General features: G+C 35.7%; 2 protein-coding genes across 2 annotated transcripts in view; one reads left to right on the forward strand and one right to left on the reverse strand.

The window, feature by feature from the left end:
• cop1 (COP1 E3 ubiquitin ligase) overlaps window positions 1-6717 on the reverse strand; it is a 17594-nt gene extending 10877 nt beyond the window's left edge. Inside the window, exons 1-7 of the mRNA XM_073849389.1 lie at window positions 6135-6717; window positions 4060-4119; window positions 3856-3953; window positions 3035-3099; window positions 2798-2917; window positions 732-800; window positions 562-635 (exon numbers count right to left, since the gene is read on the reverse strand). Coding sequence (XP_073705490.1) covers window positions 562-635; window positions 732-800; window positions 2798-2917; window positions 3035-3099; window positions 3856-3953; window positions 4060-4119; window positions 6135-6424 — 776 coding nt within the window. The 5' untranslated portion in view covers window positions 6425-6717. The remainder of the gene's footprint in view (window positions 1-561; window positions 636-731; window positions 801-2797; window positions 2918-3034; window positions 3100-3855; window positions 3954-4059; window positions 4120-6134) is intronic.
• An 8649-nt stretch (window positions 6718-15366) lies between these two features.
• pappa2 (pappalysin 2) overlaps window positions 15367-18600 on the forward strand; it is a 58490-nt gene continuing 55256 nt past the window's right edge. The window contains exon 1 of the mRNA XM_073849390.1: window positions 15367-17039. Within this exon, the coding sequence (XP_073705491.1) occupies window positions 16247-17039 (793 nt within the window). The 5' untranslated portion in view covers window positions 15367-16246. The remainder of the gene's footprint in view (window positions 17040-18600) is intronic.

The following is an 18600-nucleotide window of genomic DNA, read 5'->3' on the forward strand; positions in this document are numbered from 1 at the left end:
CATGAGTGCAATCAAAATCATAAATTCATGTTGAGATTAATGTTTTATATATACAATTTTGAATACAGAAATATTACATTTAAATAACTGAAATGAAACTTTAAAATGAAAACTAAATCTGCCAGGAGGGGGCAGCAAGACACTGATTTAATTACTGAATCATACCATTCATTTGATTCGTTCGAACGGCTGATTCATTCAGGAATAAAGCAAGTGACTGTCTTTATGAATAGTTAATTGAATCATTTCACCAGATTCGTTTAAAAACGCTTGTTCATTCATAAACAAAACACTGCTGTGTTTGTGAAAGGATTCGCGAGATATGTCTGTGATATATTACTCAACATTGAAAAAACACATAGAAATCTTTGAACCGCAAACACAAATATGCTGATCGGGTCAGTCACACATGGTGCTCCTCAATTTTTTTGTTCATAGTCGCATGCAGTAGTTTCTAGTTGCAAATGCGAGTGAAATGGTCCTATTGTAGAGCCCTGAGCACATAATTTCTATGCTAGACCAGAAAAAAAAGCAAACAAAGCAAAAACAAAAATGGGTCACCATATTAAACTGACCTCCACTCGTTTGATATCCTCTTCCAAAAAGTTCAGTTCTTTTTGTAACTGCTCCAGTTGCTGTTGAAGTACAGACAGGGGAACTTTGAGTTAAAGACCTCATTGCTGTCAACAGTGCATTATTCAATATTTTAAAAATAGATGTGGAGTCTCAACCTCTCTTTTATTTCTTCTGGCTTCTTTCAGGAACTCCATTAAAATCTGGCGCTGAGCAGCTTGTGATTCCTGCAGACAGAGATCATAGATGGATCAGCAAAAGAGAAACAATCAGTCTATATGAGTCACAGTGGGTTTTTAATTCCCCCTTATAAGAAAAATTATAATGACATCAACAATCAACCGGGCTCTTCATCCGAGCTTTGAATTTAATGATCTTTTAAGTACTATATAATATAATTATGGTTGTTAAGGTTAATGGAGGTTACTGTAAATTGAAACCTATGATTTATACTGAAAATAAAGACAAAAACATTTAAGTTTATTCAGTATTCAGTCACGTGTAACTAAAATGTATAATCCAGTCTGAGAAATTTGACCTTTATATACATACATACAAAACTACATAGCAGACATGCAGTATTTGTATTTGCTGCTTACATTTCCATTTCACCACATGACTAATAATATTTGACACTGAACATATTTAACCAATTACTGGTTTTGTTTTAAATAAGACATTTTATCAAGACTACATGATTTTTATTTGCATATGCTTTCACAAGACCTGTACCATGCAAATGTGGTAAAATAGTTAGATGTGTTTTATTTGGCCTTATTTTTGGTCACAAAATGATTTCATAATTCAAAACCAGTCACAACTTTAGCGTTTGTGAGATCATAATTTGTCAAACTTGGTTATTTTAATTAGGGCTACTCAATTACGGCAAAAATCATAATCACGTTAGTTTTAAAACGATTATTATGAGTGGGTCTGGAACTTTATATGATTGATTAATTTAAAGATAGCAATACAATAGAAAAAAAAAAGGATACAAATAATTTTTTTTCTTTTATTTTTTTAAATTGAATGCAATTAATTGAATGTAAAACAAAACAGCATAGTCTTCACTGTAAGTGTTAAACCTACTTTGTTTCTTATAAAAACTACAAAAGTCCATCCGTCAAGAGTAGTGAGTGATTTTATCTGTCTTCTGTAGGTTTGATTAACATTAAAGAGTAGCTCACTTTCAGAGCAAAAATGTACAGATAATGTACTCACCCCCTTGTCATCCAAGATGTTCACGTCTTCCTTTCTTCAGTCATAAGGAAATTGTGTTTTTTGAGGAAAACATTTTAGGATTTCCCTCCATATAATGGACTTCTATGGTGCCCCCGAGTTTGAACTTCCAAAATGCAGCTGCAAATGGCTCTAAACAATCACAGCCGAGGAAAGAAGGGTCTTATCTAGCAAAAAAATCTGTTATTTTATATATATATTTATAACTTGTAACCTCAAATGCTCATATATAAATTGTAAATGTTTTTAGAAAATAATCGATTGTTTTACTAGATAAGACAATTCTTCCTCAGCTGGGATCATTTGGAGCCCTTTGAAGCTGCATTTAAACTGCATTTTGGAAGTTCAAACTCGGGTGCACCATAGAACATTACATTATCTGTAAAGTTTTGTTCTGAAAGTGAACTACTACTTTAAGCACAGAGACGGCAGAAGGAAAATTACTTGTGGCCGCTTTAAGAGCTGCACAGATCCAATATACTGTTACACACATATTTTCATGCTCAACTGTTTACGTTAATTTCAGACATAACTGACGAAGGTTTATAGGAATAATCACCAAACGCCACATTTAGACATATATTTGCATGTATTTGACCGTTTAGGTACGCATCTAAATGTTCACTTTACTTGTCCGTGTTCTGTTCCGTCTGTTATACAGGACCAAAAGCGCACAAAGGGGACGGAATCTGGAGCAATAATCGTTTTACCTCGATTATTGTATTTTCATAATCGTTTGAAGCCAAAATCGAACTCTAAACTGAATTTCGATTAACTGCACAGCCCTAATTTTTTCCATAGAAAATAACAGAAATCTACAGAATCCCGATCTTGGGAGTTCCAACACTTTTGGCTTCACGTTTAAGTCATTTTCAGCTCATTGTGAATGAAATGATAATATGAAGCAGTTACACTCAGCGTGTCTGAAGAACCCGGAAGTGTTTGGTCTGGCAACAGAAATGTTATCTAAGGAAAGTGTACCAACCGCCTCAAGTTGTTTCTTTTTTTGCAACAGGTACTCTAATATGTAGTTGACATTAGCTAAATCCATATTCTCTTGATCTGCACCCAGGACGTCTTGGAAAACCTGCCATTTGGTTCCATTCTATAAACCGCATAAGAAACATGAACAATAAGACATCATTTAATGTGGAACAATCTTTACAAATTTGTTTCAAATAGTTTCCATTCCTTATACAAACGGAGAGCCAGATTCACTTACAGGGTGATCCCGTTTCAGACGCTTCTCTTCAGATCTTTGTTTCTGTTTTAGGATCAGTTCGTTCACTGTAAAACCATTATAGAATCATGTCAGCCGAGCAATCCTCATGAAATACAGTGGTGGCCAAATTTATTAGAACACTAGTTTCACCAGCTAAAAATGGTTTTGAGTCAGTTATTTCTATCTTTTGCTGTGGTGTGTCAGGAGGAAATGTCAGTTTACATTTGGAAGCATTCATTTTGCCAATAATTGTAACAATCCAGTGAGATTTTTGTTTGCACAAGGAGTCTGACAACAGACAGTGCTCCACACAGAGATCTGATCTCATCATCATCCAGACTGTCTGGAATGACATGAAGAAAGTGAACAAACTGAAACAGACTAAATCCAGAAGAACCGTGGCAATGTCTCCAAGATGCTTCAAGAAATCTACCTGCAATACTACAGTACTGTTAAAAGTTCTAGGCACGGAATTCAAGATTATGTCAAAAATAATGGCATAGATTTTCTTTATCAATTAACTTCTATTGACTAAATCAAATAAACATTTGGAATGTCCATCCCCTAGGTGCACTTGCACATAGCTTTTCAGGTATCTTTGATGTTCTTCTAGATTTAGTCTGTTTTAGTTTCTTCTGGATAATGATGAGATAAGATCTATGTGTGGAGCACTGGGTAATTGTAATAATCTCACTGGATTACAATTATTGGCAAAATTAATGTTTGGAAATGTAAACTCATATTTTCTATTTCCTATTGTAACAATATCAAATTTGAAAAGTAATCAACACATTATTAGAATATTATTAGCGTGCACATACCTAAGAAGTTGGGGTAGAGTTGATCCACATTATCAATGATATAATTACATTTTGGGCATCTGTTGCTGTCCTCCAAACTCTGTCGTATACATTTATAACTAGATGAAAATAAAGACATGATTGTTTTAGTCTGCAAGTGGGTTGAAAAATGCAACATGAAAAGGCAAGAATAAACTGTCAGTTTAGAGAACAACTGTTTCTCACCAGAAACTGTGGCCACACTTTGTCATGTGAGCTTCCTCTATCATCTCAAAACATATAGGGCTGTTAAGAAAAAAAAGAGAGAAAAAAATAAATGACACATGCAAAGCTTGCTTCCCTTTTCCAATGAATCAACAAAAAGCTGAGACTTGACTGTTGTTTTGAATCCCACAGTGGGGTTTAAATGACTAAGAACAAATTATTTTCGAGTTTTTTTTTTTTTTTTTTATCACAAATACCATAAATAAAACAGCTTGTGAATACTCATGCAACGTTAAGAAAAATCAACAAGTTAACCGAGTTGGAGCCCATAATGATTGGGGGGCCTGTACATTTTTTTTGCATATGGGCCCAGGGCTGACTTGCTACGCCACTGATACTGTTCCACAGGAACTGTTATCATTTATATGTGTGGAGCGTCTCAAACTCCATCTCTGCATGTTGTTGTGAGTTTGGGTTTATTATAAAGCTCATCTGGGAATGCAACGTGCACCATTTCATCAGATTTTATGTAAGGTAAATAGTTTATAAACCTATGCAAACTCAGGAGAATACATCAATATCTTTCTTGTGCTAAGTATTCATCGCAATTTCAAAATAAAAGTTTAAAACCTTACTATGTCTTTACTCGTTTTGATGTCCATATTCATTAAATTACCGTGGCTATAGCATTTCTGTGGTAAAGATATGGTCAAATATTAAAGATTAAGTAGACATTTGACTTAAATGTTGTTTAGTCGATATTAAACAAGGATTAGATCGCACAGTGGAGTGTAAAAACAATCTGCAGGCCATTGTTGTAATGAGTAATGTACATTAGCTCCATTGTTTGTAATACATTATGTATTTCAAAGGTTTGGGTAATAAAACATGTGATTTCTTCTGCTTTTGATTCTTTATTTGAACTAATTATTATTGCCTCATTGCTATTATATTTGTATTTTAAGAAATTTTGAAGGCTACTGTTCACTTGCATTTTTTAAATCAAAATTCATTTTTTCCCCATTTAAATTTTTCTATACTCTGTTTTAATGGGTAAATATTTTTTTTTAATCAAAAAGCCTGTCTAATTAATTGAGTTTTACAGATTTATATTTTTTTCTAATTTAATTTTAATGGTTCCATTAAATTTTAATCAAAAGCATCCCAAATTACTTGATTTTCTTAGAAATAAAATGTTTTTAAGTAAAATTGTTGATTTTATGTGGGAAATTAGTTGTTTAGATTAATGGATATATTAGTCAATAGATTAATCGATACAAAAATAGTCGTTAGTGGCAGCCCTAAACTTCCGTGGGATTGTTAATAAATGTGACCCTGGACCACAAAACCAGTCATAAGGGTCAATTTTTCTAAACTGAGATCTATACATCATCGGAAAGCTGAATAAATAAACTTTCCATTGATGTATGGTTTGTTAGGATAGGACAATATTTAGAGTGAGATACAACTATATGAAAATCTAGAATATGATGGTGGAAAAAAACGAAACATTGAGAAAATCACTATTAAAGATGTCCAGTTTTTAGCGATGCATATTACTAAAAAAATAAGTTTTGATATATTTACGGTAGGACATTTACAAAATATCTTAATGGAACATCATCTTTACCTTATACCCTAATGATTTTTGGCATAAAAGAAAAAATGATCATTTTGACCCTTACAATGTATTTTTGGCAATTGCTACAAATATACCTGTGTGCTACTTAAGACTGGTTTTGTGGTCCAGGGTCACAAATTGACAAGCTGAATCTGTCAGACTCTGACATTATGTCTAACATCTCCTTTGTGGTCCACGGAAAATGTTCATACAAGTTTGAAAACAACATGAGCGTGAGTAAATAATGACAGACTTGTCCTTTATGGGAAAACTACCCCTTTAACACTTCGTTGACAATTATTTTTATCCTAGGAATTACAAGATTAACGTTACGTGCGGAGAAAATCACAGGACTTGCCAGATAAACCTGCAAGTAAGCCCGCATGTGGGAAACTGTTCAAAACAAGCACCAAAACTTCACTATCAAGTGTATTTAGCCCTCTGCAGCCTCGTGTGGGAAGATGACTCTACTTACCATACAAAATCATTACTCTTGTCCTCATAGGGATTGATCAGACCGTTGTACAAGGGTCTTTTCCTGCTCGACGATCCCAGTCGAGCGCTCGGTCCCTCGGCTACTGAGCCCAGTGTCCGCGAGGACACCCCGTTACCCGAGCTGTTCCCGTTCTGAGCGCCGCTGCTCCCGCTGTTCGCTCCACCGGCGCCGCCGCCGCTACTGCTACTCATACTTCCAGAGCTCGTCCCGGGGACCGACCCCGCTGCACCGCCGGACTGCTGCTGTTGCTGCTGCCGAGTGCTTGACATGATTGAAGCCGTTCGTGCACGTCGGAAGGCCAGAGCTGAAGGTAAAACTGCGGGGCTTCACCGCATCCGGGCGGCTGTGGGAGATACGCTAACTAGCTAAAGCGACACAGATGAGAGAAAAGAGCCAGAAACTTCCACCAAGCGCGCTGCTAGCACTGAAAGGCGCTTATTTGAGCACAGCTGAGGCGGTTCCTCTGCATGCAAGCGGTTCACATTGGGTCTGCTCGATGCTAATGTGGATATGCAGCTCCGCAGAGATTTGTTGACAACTCTGAGAGCTTTAGAAATTTCAATCCACTGTCTGCAGGATGTTCACGCGAGAACTTCCCCGAATGGAACGTTCACGTGACTCGGCACTGGCACCTACTGGCTTGGAGGAAAACTGCAGGTGTCAATCAAAACAATTTTTCTAAACAAGTGGTTCTGAGATTCTTCATTCTAATTTAGCATCGTAGATGAAATCAAAAAAGAACATCCAAGTACCGTTACCACCGTCCGTATTCAGCAACATGTCTTTTTAAAAACACACCGACTTCAGTCTTTAAGGTATGAGTGCATGTCATTTATGTTTTGTAGAGCAAAACGTGAATCTTAATATGGACAATGGGCCTAATTTTAATTAAAAATTGAAAATAGTTTATGTTAAAATTGCTCTTGCGGTTTTCCAGGCTGTTAACTGTCACTTTTTTGTCCACTTGTTTTGTTTTTCCTTAACCATTATGTAGTTTTGGGTGCACATTTAGAATGCTTGGGGTCAGACAGTACATGTTTTAACTTAAAATGTATTTTTTTTATATGTGACCCAGGACCACAAAACCAGTCAGAAGGTTAAATTTTACAAAACTGAGATGTATACATCATACGAAAGCTCAATAAATAAGCTTTCTATTGATGTATGGTTTGTTAGGATAGGACAATATTTGGCATCTATTTGAAAATCTGGAATCTGAGGGTGCAAAAAAATCAAAATACTGAGAAAATCACCTTTAAAGTTGTCCAAATTAAGTTCTTAACAATGCACATAACTAATCAAAAATTACATTTTGATATATTTACAGTAGGAATTTTACAAAAAATCTTCATGGAACATGATCTTTACATAATTTCCTAATGATTTTTTTGGCATAAAAGAAAAATCAATAATTTGGACCCATACAAAGTATTTTTGGCAATTGCTACAAATATACCCCAGCGACTTAAGACTGGTTTTGTGGTCCAGGGTCACATTTTTTAACTGTAAAGTTGAGCAGTTTTGGGGGAATTATGTTTTTTTTTTTTTTTTAAATTGCACTCTATTTCATAATAATTTACATATAATACACTACCAGTCAAATATTTTTGATCAGTAAGATTTTTTTAAAAAAAGGTCTTCTTACTGTTCTCTGGTCAAATATTTATATGCGATTAAAATGCGATTAATTTCGATTAATTAATTACAAAGCCTCTAATTAATTAGATTAATTTTTTTAATCGAGTCCCGGCCCTAATTCAAATAGAAGTTATTTTAAATAGTTAAAATATTTCACAATATTACTGCTTTTGTTGTATTTTGGATCAAATAAATGCAGGCTTGGTGAGCAGAACAGAATTCTTTAAAAAACATTACAAATCTTACTGTGCAAAAACTTTTGACTGGTAGTGTACATTTATATCAAACAGCAACATTTTATGTAAAATTGAATTCACCAAACATCCTGAGAGGGACTTCTTTGTCAACAAAGTCGCCAAGTTGTTTGCCATTTCGATTAATTGATTATTATTATTATTATTATTATTATTATTATTATTATTATTATTATTTACATTTCTGCACAAATAGCACATACGGGTTAACATGACCTAAAATAAAATCATACAATTAATCATAATGAATTATCTTTATTAGTTAAAATCAAAATCCAACGACATACATATGGTTACCAAATACAGTTAACACCTGATTGTTATCTTGTGTGACAATTTTCTAAACAGTTTGCACAATATATGTAGTACTGGTGTTCTGACATAGATGAACTGAATCCTAGTAAAATAAAATGCTATGTTTTTTAAAATTATAACTTCTAACACATTATTACTTCTCTGACATATTTTTTTTCAACATTGCATTTTATAAATTATTTACCTATTTAAATTATTTTATTTTTAGTGTATTAATCACACATGAAAACTCAAAAGTGTGACATTCAGCATTTGATGCTTTATTACCATGTTTGATGCTAAATTAAAAGTTTAGACTGAGACATCTAAACTTTCATCTTGGCTGAATTATATATGACAGATATTGTCACTATCCACAAAACATATTGTTACATTACATTTCTTTCACAATACACTGTTAAATCCCTAATAGATAGATGAACTGATGTGGTAAAATAATGCTGCTCTAGGCAGCTCTATTCAGTAGTGCAGTGAAGGCTTCAGCTGAACCTGAATTTTTTTTAAAAACCTTTCAATTTTTTTTTAAATACCTCTTTACTTTGATTTCTCCTCAAAACCTGTCCTCATATCCATTCTGAGGAGTGTAGTCAGGATGTTTCCCTGCCTTAAGCAGTGGCTTTAGGAAAATAGAAACAGAGCCCCCCAACCTGTTCCACCTTCTTCATCTACTTCAAAAACAAAGTGGTCAACATCAGTAGCCCACAGTTCTACACAACCCACTCTGATCCAGACTTTTTTTGAGACCATGCCAGAGGAGAAGCTGCTCCAGCTTTCTACCACCCACCGTGTGACCACCTGCCCTCATGATCCAAAATATCTTCTCTGATCTTGTACCATACCTTCTCTCTGTCATCGGCACATCTTTGACCAGAGGATGTGTCCCATCAGACTTCATAAAGGGATATTTCATCCAAAAATAAAAATTCTGTCATAGTTTACTCACACTTATGTTGCTCCAAACAACATAATGACCAGGTACTGAAGCTTTCAAGCTTCATTAAGGACCTAAAAGCACTATAAATGTATCATAAAAGTAACCCATATAAATTGTACACTATTTTCCAAGTCTATCTTCCAAGGCATACAAAAAAAAAAAAAGATTTCTTCAAATAAATGCTGTTCTTTTCAACTTTCTAGTCATTAAATAATTCTTAAGAACATGTAATATAGCAAATATTGCATTATGATAATAATAATAATAATAAATGTGACCCTGGACCACAAAACCAGTCTTATGAAAGAACGGTTAAATTGGTATAATAGCCAATTGTACTAATAGCCAACAATACAGAGGTCAAAATTATTGATTTTTCTTTTATGCCAAAAATCATTAGGATATTAAATAAAGATCATGTTCCATGAAGATATTTTGTAATTGTCCTACAATAAATATATAAAAACTTAATTTTTGATTAGTAATATGCTTGGCTAAGAACTTCATTTGGACAAATTTAAAGGCAATATTTTGATTTTTTGCACCCTCAGATTTTCAAACAGTTGTATCTCGGCCAAATATTGTCCTATCCTAACAAACATACATCAATGGAAAGCTTATTTATTCAGCTTTCAGATGATGTATTAATCTCAATTTCAATGAGTTGAAATGTTTATTAGGCATCTCTGTATTTATAGTTTGAATTCAACCCCCATATAGTCTTAAACAAAATAAATAAAATAAAACATAAATAAATATATATACACTACCGTTCAAAAGTTTGGGGTCAGTACATTTTTATTGTTTCTTTTTTTTAAAGAAATTAATACTTTTATTCACCAAGGATGTATTAAGTTAATAATTAAAAGTTTATTAAAAGTTAATAATAAATAATTTACATTGTTATAAAAAAATGTATATTTTGAATAAACTCTGTACTTTTTAAACTTGTTATTCATGAAAGAATCCTGGGAAAAAAAAATCACAGGTTCCAAAAAATATTTGGCGGCACAACTGTTGATATTATCCAACATTGATCATTCTAATAATAAATCAGCATATTCGAATGATTTCTGAAGGATCATGTGACACTTAAGACAACAGCTGATAAAAATTCAGCTTTTCATCACAGGAATAAATTCTATTTTAAAGTATGTTAAAATAAAAAAACATTATTTTATATTGTAAAAACATTTTGCAATATTACTGGGTTTTTTTTCTGTATTTTTAATCAAATAAATGCAGCCTTGATGAGCATAAGAGACTTTAAAGACTATTACAAGTCTTATTGACCCCAAACTTTTGAACAGTAGTGTATATATATAATTAATAATTATAATTAAAATAAATAATTAAATAAATACTACAGCTTTGGATTTTGACATTTATTTTACTTTTCATTTATGTTCTTTATTTGAGTAACCATAAATATAAAATGTTTTGTTTTAAAAAGGTACATCATTTTAAACCTGACATCCGTTATATATTCTTTAACCTACACTCTTAAAAATAAAGGTGCTTCACAATGCCATAGAAGAACCTTTTTTGTCTAAATGGTTCCATAAAGTACCTTTCTGTTTCACAAAAGGTTTGTGGCGAAAGAACATTCTTCAGATTGACTGAATGGTTCTTTGTGGAACCAAAAAAATGTGAAGAACCTTTTAAAGCACCTTTATTTTTAACAGTGTACGTCTGAAAATTACAGTATTTATTTATTCAGGCCTGCTCTGTTAATTTCATTAAGAAATTACAATATTTTTTCCTCAAAGTGATGTTAACCAGACAATCACTGAAGAGCTTGAGGCCATTAGTGAGATTAACTAGTGTCAGCCTACATGTTCTGTCTTTGTATACAATTTGCATTAAGATTGCATAGGGATTCTTGGATGGCATATGATTAATCAGCTTACTTGCTTGTCTGTAATAATCCTATGGACATCAATGATTGAAGTTTCCATTTTGCACAGCAGGGGGAGATAGTACTGTATCTTTAAAAACACTTCAACAATTCAAACAAGGACACAGGTATCACAATACATCTATTTGACAGTCAAATATTACTTTAAAATGCTCAATTGCACAAGAAATTAAACACTTAAGTGAATTGAAATTTGAACCCTTTTAGAATTCTGGGTATGGGTATATTCTGGTTTGGAAATATTTAAACTGTAACGATTATTTATTTATTTATTTCAAATTACTTTTTAATAAAAAAGGGATTTTCCCTGTCCATGATATTTGGAATCAACAGTTTCTTGGAAAATGGAAAAATGGTAATTTTAGACTTGCAGATTTACTGGACAGCTTGCAGAGCACATTCATTTGACTGAAGGACATGTGTAGAAATAATCTTCATATATATTTTTGACAGGGAACCATATCAAAGATGAGCTTTGCTGATACTCTTCTCATTGTACTCCGCTATTATATGTTCTTTTGGCGGCACACATCATTTTCTTCACATGCAGTAAGTTAATTACAGCACTGCTCTCCCAGCCTGACCTCCATAACGGACCACACTTCAAACGCTTTACTTTTGTTGATTCAGATGTTCTTTACTTGTATCTCGTTGGAAATTAAGCTGTAATAGCTGGCGTTGTTAACACAGTTACCAAAAACGTTTAAAGCCAACTTAAATTCCAAATGGATAAGCCCTCATGGGAGGGAATCGGGCAAAATGTCTGGATGAGTTGTGTCTGCTCACATTGGCCAGCGCTGTGTCTCAATTACAAATGGGCTAACTGTGGTTGCCATTTTAAACATTTATATATCTCTAGTGCTTCTGTTATGGCTCTGAAGGGAGAAATAAACCCCTTTTAACTCGTAATATACTTCAGATATATTGAAGATGCTTGAGTGATCTGCCACTGTTGAGTACAATGTGTCTTTTGGAAGGAAAGTTCTAAATTACACCACTCAAACACACAAAAAACATTATTTTGCTATTATCATGCTGAATTCATGTTATGAATGTTATGCGATTGTCTTTATTACTGTAGTTAAAAATCATTCCATTGTTCAGACACACTGATCATTTGCTTGGAGTGGGGATCCAATGGTCCAAAAAACAATAACAAAATTAAATCTTTTAAAACATTAGCCACTTTAATTGGATCAGATGTCTGTCTTTGATATTAATGGGCAGCGCAGGAAAATGAGTAACAAATCCCAGCTGTCCGCCTCCCGCCCGCCAACACACACATATGCACACACACTGTCATATGGATACAAGCATATAAAACAGATATATGATGCACTTACAAATATTTAGCCGTTATAGTGTATTAAATGACTGAGACGGTACTCAAGAAGCCACTTTATTAGTTTAAAATGCTAACATTATTGAAATATAAAGTGGTTGCCTAATTATTTTTCATTTTTGAGGATTTGTTTCTTCATTTATTTCTATTTATTTTTTTCAGAGCATCAAGAAAGGTGTTTAGAAGACCCCATGGAGCTGGCTTGTTGAAGATGAACTGCATCTGCAGTAAAATCCACTGAGGTATGGTATATCTAGAACATAAGGAGGGGAAATAAAGGGGAAAAAAAGCTGTCAGATGCTCACTCCGAATAATCCAGTCTTAAAGCCAAGCCAGCCATGACTAACTAGGAAATGACGTTATAGTTCACACAGTGCACACCTGTTTCCCTCACTGTATCTTTTCAAATATCTTTTCAGTGGAATTATTTCCTCTCTCGTGGAAATTAGTTGTGTCTCCCAAGCAATAGAATAACAGTTTTGTCACTGGTTAAAAATGTAGTAAATATCTGGTACGGATTTATAGTATCTATTTTTGATTTTCTACCTCTGAAGATGAGGGAGGCTGTGGGGTTGGCTTTGGACTTTGGACTAGGCTTCTTTTTTTTGTCCAGCACATCAGGTTTTTCCCATTGCGTTTCTGGTCATTTAGAATTGGGTTGGGGTAGGGCAGTCTCAAATGAAGGATAATCTCTTAGAGGTCCTTTGCAGTGGGGGGTGAGGCCCGGGAGCGACCATTCACATTTTTTTTTTTTTTTTTTTTTACACAGTCGCAGCTGTATCTCAAAGCACTTTGATACAAAAAAAAGCTGAATGTTTTGCAGGCAGATCCTTGGGCTGGTTGCGGAATTCTTACCTCCCACTGTTAGGGCCCTTTCTACCCCTGAAGGGGCCCCTGCCATAACTGCCAGTTACCCCAAGTTGGGGCCGTTTGCAAATTGAGCCTGACAAAAACGCTGAGACGAAAACTGGTACGTTTAGGAAATTAAACAGCAGCATGTCTAACTTTTTGACCATTGCGGTGTGAGGCGGTGTATGTGAGTTGTTTTGCGGTCACAAATCTACTCATTTGCAAGTCACATCACTCTATATGCACCTGCAGTGCTGAATGCCATTTAGGGCTATTATTCACTGTACAAAATGGTCAAGATACTTTGACCGCATATGAAAATGTGGCAGACGAGCTCTGATATGTCCTTCATTGATGTTTTTGAGCTCTTAGCTGAAAGTGTGAATTCATGGATATTTTTGGAAAGAAATATGACACAATAGCATTAATGTAAGTAGATAAAAGTGCTTATACAATGGTACTACATGATTCTGAATGGAACGAGATGACTATTCTCTCTTCATCAGATTAGAACCTTTACAAGAGAAGAAACAGATCATTATACAAATAAAATGTAAATGCAAGGTGCAGTTTCTTCACAAACATAATCACAAACATACTTAATTTGAAATCATTAATCATTTCAGATGAGATTTTCTTTCATGAACAACAAAACAAAGTCCTGAGGGATAGAATGAAAATGGAAGTTTATACTTCTACTAGAAGTTATCATTAAGTTATTGAAGTTATCACCCCTACGGCTTTCCCAAACTGCATGTACAAAAAAATAAACTCATTAATTTAAAAAAATCGCATTAGTAATTTAAGTTGACTTGCATTGTGAATTCACTTGATGATTAAACTCATACTAGAAATGAATGACAAGAACAAACAAGTTTTTTCAATTTTATTAGTATGTGAACTCTCATAGGAAGCATTGCAAGAAAAAAGCACCGGAAAGATGGAAACATCCACACAGGGATAATTGAGGCATAGGATAAAACAAGCATTTTATTATATTTAAAAAATTATATTACGTATTAGATTATGCAGTCATCTCCCTCCAGCCATTTCACAACTGAACACCATTGTATGGAAAGTCAGTCGTTTCAGAATGTTAGTTTCATTGCTTGTTAGTAACAGATATCTTGAGTTTTTTTCTCTCACAAATAAATTAGAGGTAATTTACTGATAAATTTTCACAGAGTGGTGTAAAATAGAGGCTGGTTTGTGACCATTTTGTAGAGCGGAAGAGCGGGAGAGACAGACATAAACTGCTAATTCCTTCTAAACATTAATGTCTTATAGAAAACGATTTGAATTATTTGTTTACTAGTCTAGCTTGAAAGGAGTTTTTACTGCAAGTACAGTAAAAAAATGTGGCAATAAGTAGAAGCAGGTCATTTTTGTCAGATTAGATCTAAACCTTTATTTTTATTTGACAAATTCCAAAATTCCAACAAATTTCCAATATACATGTAGAAACAGGATCAGCAATAATATTAATTGCTTTTAAAATGAATTGTTCTGTTGGGGAAAATCAGATCCACCTGACTGTTTGCTTTTCATTCCTGCAGCATCTTTTAGTCATTTCTGTTAACTTCTCTCTAAGAGAGCATTCTGGAATTGCTCATAGGGTCCATCCTTGTTTTTCAGTGTTTACACATCTTTCACTTGTCTTTTCCTACATGTGCAGTGTTTCAGCCCTGCTTCACATGTCAGGCAGATGTGCTGTCTCCTGCATTACAGTTCAGAAGTAGGTGTAGCAGCTAGATGTCAATGGCACTGGGGGAGAAAGTGAGAGTGGATGCATGCATGCAAGGGCTGGGTTGGACCTGGGTGAAGTTTTCTTTCCTAATGGTTGGGTAAGGGGCTGGGTTTGTGATGTCAGGCTGGAGGAAACAGATAAAACGTTTAGCGCGTTAGTTTGATCTGATGTGGAGATGTGGAGAGCGCATGCAGCGGGACTGAGCCTGGGAATATAGACACACACGGAGCGCAAGAGGAGTCTCTGCACCATCGCAAGGTGATCCAAAGAGCCGTTTTCACTTGGACCGGCATGCCAAAAAGACAAATCTCCTTTCAGTACCTTCACATTATTGGATATTGATCCATATTTTGAGAAAACAGAAAATAAAATCTTTTAAGCGGACTTTCACAGCTCCCTGAAATCTGAAACACTCCACTGTTAGAATAAACCTCGACAGACTTTTTGTTTGACCGTTTTGGCGGTTTATTCGCAGAACGAAGTGTGACCGCGAGCATTTGGACGCGACCTATTGCGCGCCGGTGAAAGGTGGCACTCTTAAATCACCTTTATCCAGCATTACATCTCTCCAAACAACCTTACACTGTACAGACAGCAAGCTATGTAAGTCTGCAACCAAACGCGATATTATCGCTTTCATTCGACCATAATGAGGAAACATTATTGCGCGCGTAATTGAATTATAAGTAAATGACAATTAGACTTTCACGCAGTCATTGCGCGTGAGGAGCTCCCCGAGACACGAGGTGTTGTGTCTGAACCTGAGCCCTCAAAAAGCAGGAAGGGAAGATTTAAAGTAAACAGTTTGCTGTCAGTTATTCATAATTTGCGCCATCCAGTTGCTTAAATGGCAAATTAAGTAAAGAACAGACTATCCACCGTAAAACACTGACAATTACAATTACACTTTCTTTTTGAATAGAAGCTCCTTAACTCACCTTTTGCAACTTAACCACAATTTATGCTATCATTAATGAAGAACAGGCATCCAAAACAATTTAAGCGAATTAACTCTTAGCTCCCCTCTCAAGTGCAATTCAAAACAGACAAATAGATGTCCACGCTTTGAAAGCTACAACTTCACCTCAATAAAAATGATGTTTTTTAGACTACTGGCTATTATTCTTGCAGTATTTCACACATGGCCGCTGAACAGGGCTGAGCCAGATCATATCCAGAAGTATAAACGGACACTGGCACAGAGAGCGGACCGAGCGCTTGCTGGAGAGCAGTGCGGCTCAATCAGCCGCAAGCGGCCGCCGCGCTACGCGGCGCAGCAGTACCCTCTAGCGGGGGTCGCTGGAAGGTACACTCGCGTGATAGACTTGCACTTGAGGAAAACTAAAACGGTGAGGTCGTGTTCAGGTGAGTGCAAATGGGATATTAATAAGAAGGAGACATATGATGAACCACAAGAGGAGACTTTCATATGGAAGAAAGCAGACAAACAGTCACAGGGGGCCACTGATCCTGACTCTACTGAGTCACACAAATCAAAAGGACACCTATTGCTGACAGAACAGGGTGTTGATTTGACAGACAGCTTGTCCTTACTAAGAAGGGTTTCACGGAGCCTTCCAGAGTTCAACAAAGAAGGTGAAGTCCCAAAAGATGCGCAGAACACCCAGATCCACCACAATGACTTCTCTACAGAAAATGAGGAGTACTCTGGGGAGCAAGAGGGACTGCAGAGCACTGCTGGGGAGCTGTGGAGGGCAGATGTACGCAATGTGCCCGCAAAGTGGATGACAGCTGTGTATTTCAGCGGTCAAGCAGAGCAGCTAAAGGTGAACCCTGCGTTTGGTGTAGAACTGCCCCGCTCCAGGTTCACTTTAGAGCTGTGGTTCAAGCCTGAGGGGGGCCAGAATAATCCTACCATCATTGCAGGTGGGTGTCTAAAGTCATGTTTCATATTGGAAGCAGGGATGCAGCTTTCTCTTAGGTTCTTTAAGAAATTGGAATTGTCATTGGCTATTACGCTCAGCAGCAGTTATAACTTGAAGGATACATTATTCACAATTAGCAACTGTCTAATCAGAATAAATAGTGCTGAAAGGCATACAGCCATACAGACCCAAATGATTATGGAAAGTCAGCTTCATTCCTCGAACTTTGCTCAGTTCATCAAGTGCATCAAATGGTGTGCGGCGGGTTCTGTGTTGTGTCACGGCTTTGACACATTGTTGTTTTATTTAAGAGGCCTTTGTTTGAGGATATCAGCTGACAAGCAGATGAAAGGAGAATGGGAAATCAGCTGCTTACGAGGTGCAAACGATGAGTAGTGCTATAAGGGAGGAGTGTTAGAGGAACAAGTGGCCACCACCTGCTCAATGTGTCCTGCCTGCTTTATTTAATAACTTGTTTAGTGCATATGGCGCTCTGCTTTTCCAAGGTTTGATTCATAAGCTGCATGTTCTGGACACTGTACTCATGTTGACAGCTATAGCTGCCATCCAGTTCAGTTGTTAGATATATGTAAAACAACTAGCTGATATGCATAAAAGTTTTATTTTTTATTGCAAATCCATCACTGAAATCCATCAGAAAGGTCTTTATTGTCTATTATAAAGGTCTTTATTGTCTCCCAACATGCTGGCACTGGGTTGTTTTGCTGTATGGTTTTGACAGGCATCTGAGTTAACTTTTTCAATACGCACATTACGATTACAAAAACACAAATAAACAAAATAAGCTGTGGAACATCACAGAAGGTGCCGGATCCCCCAAGGGAGCTTTCATAATCAGGTAAATGTGCATTTTTGTATGGCTGCTGAGCAGGGTCAATGTGGAAATGATTATATCTGGAAGTGCTTCTGAGACTAGTTCCCAGTAAGGAGAACAAAGCCCAGAGTTCTCTGGTTGTAACCTGCGCGAGGCTTTTCCTCTACTGTGGATGCCAAAATACATGCTTTTAGGCGAAAGGGGGTGCAAATATTATTCATCTGTTTCTAACACTGATGAGTCATCTATCGGACCTCAAAGAGAGCATTAGATATTCCATTTTAAAATCATCCACCACTTGGAGAAAATCAGTATTCCCCAATGACGTCAAATCTAGCAAACCTCTTAAATAAATGAGGGTTTCTGCCATCTTGCTATTGTTAAGATTGTATTATTTCCTTTTGACATATTCGTCATCATCACGAAAATCATGTGAACATTCACTCCAGCTCCTTCTGAGGTCAATAGCTTTCTTTTTAACAATCAGTGGACAAATCTATTGTTATAAAGCCAGTTTTTAAAAATCCCTCACTCTGCCAAATGAGCGTTCAAAGGCTTTACTGGAACTGCTCTTTTAAACGCTAACTTTTCTTACGCTATTAAGTGATACTATGCGAAAACATTCGCCTTTTCTCGGTCTCTCATAAACACTTATCATATCGAAGCCATCAGTTATACAAGGTTACTAAGAAAGTATTTCTTTAGCACACTTTGTCTCCAGCCAAAC

This window comes from Garra rufa, chromosome 10, assembly GCF_049309525.1.
Source record: "Garra rufa chromosome 10, GarRuf1.0, whole genome shotgun sequence".
Classification (NCBI taxonomy): domain Eukaryota; kingdom Metazoa; phylum Chordata; class Actinopteri; order Cypriniformes; family Cyprinidae; genus Garra; species Garra rufa.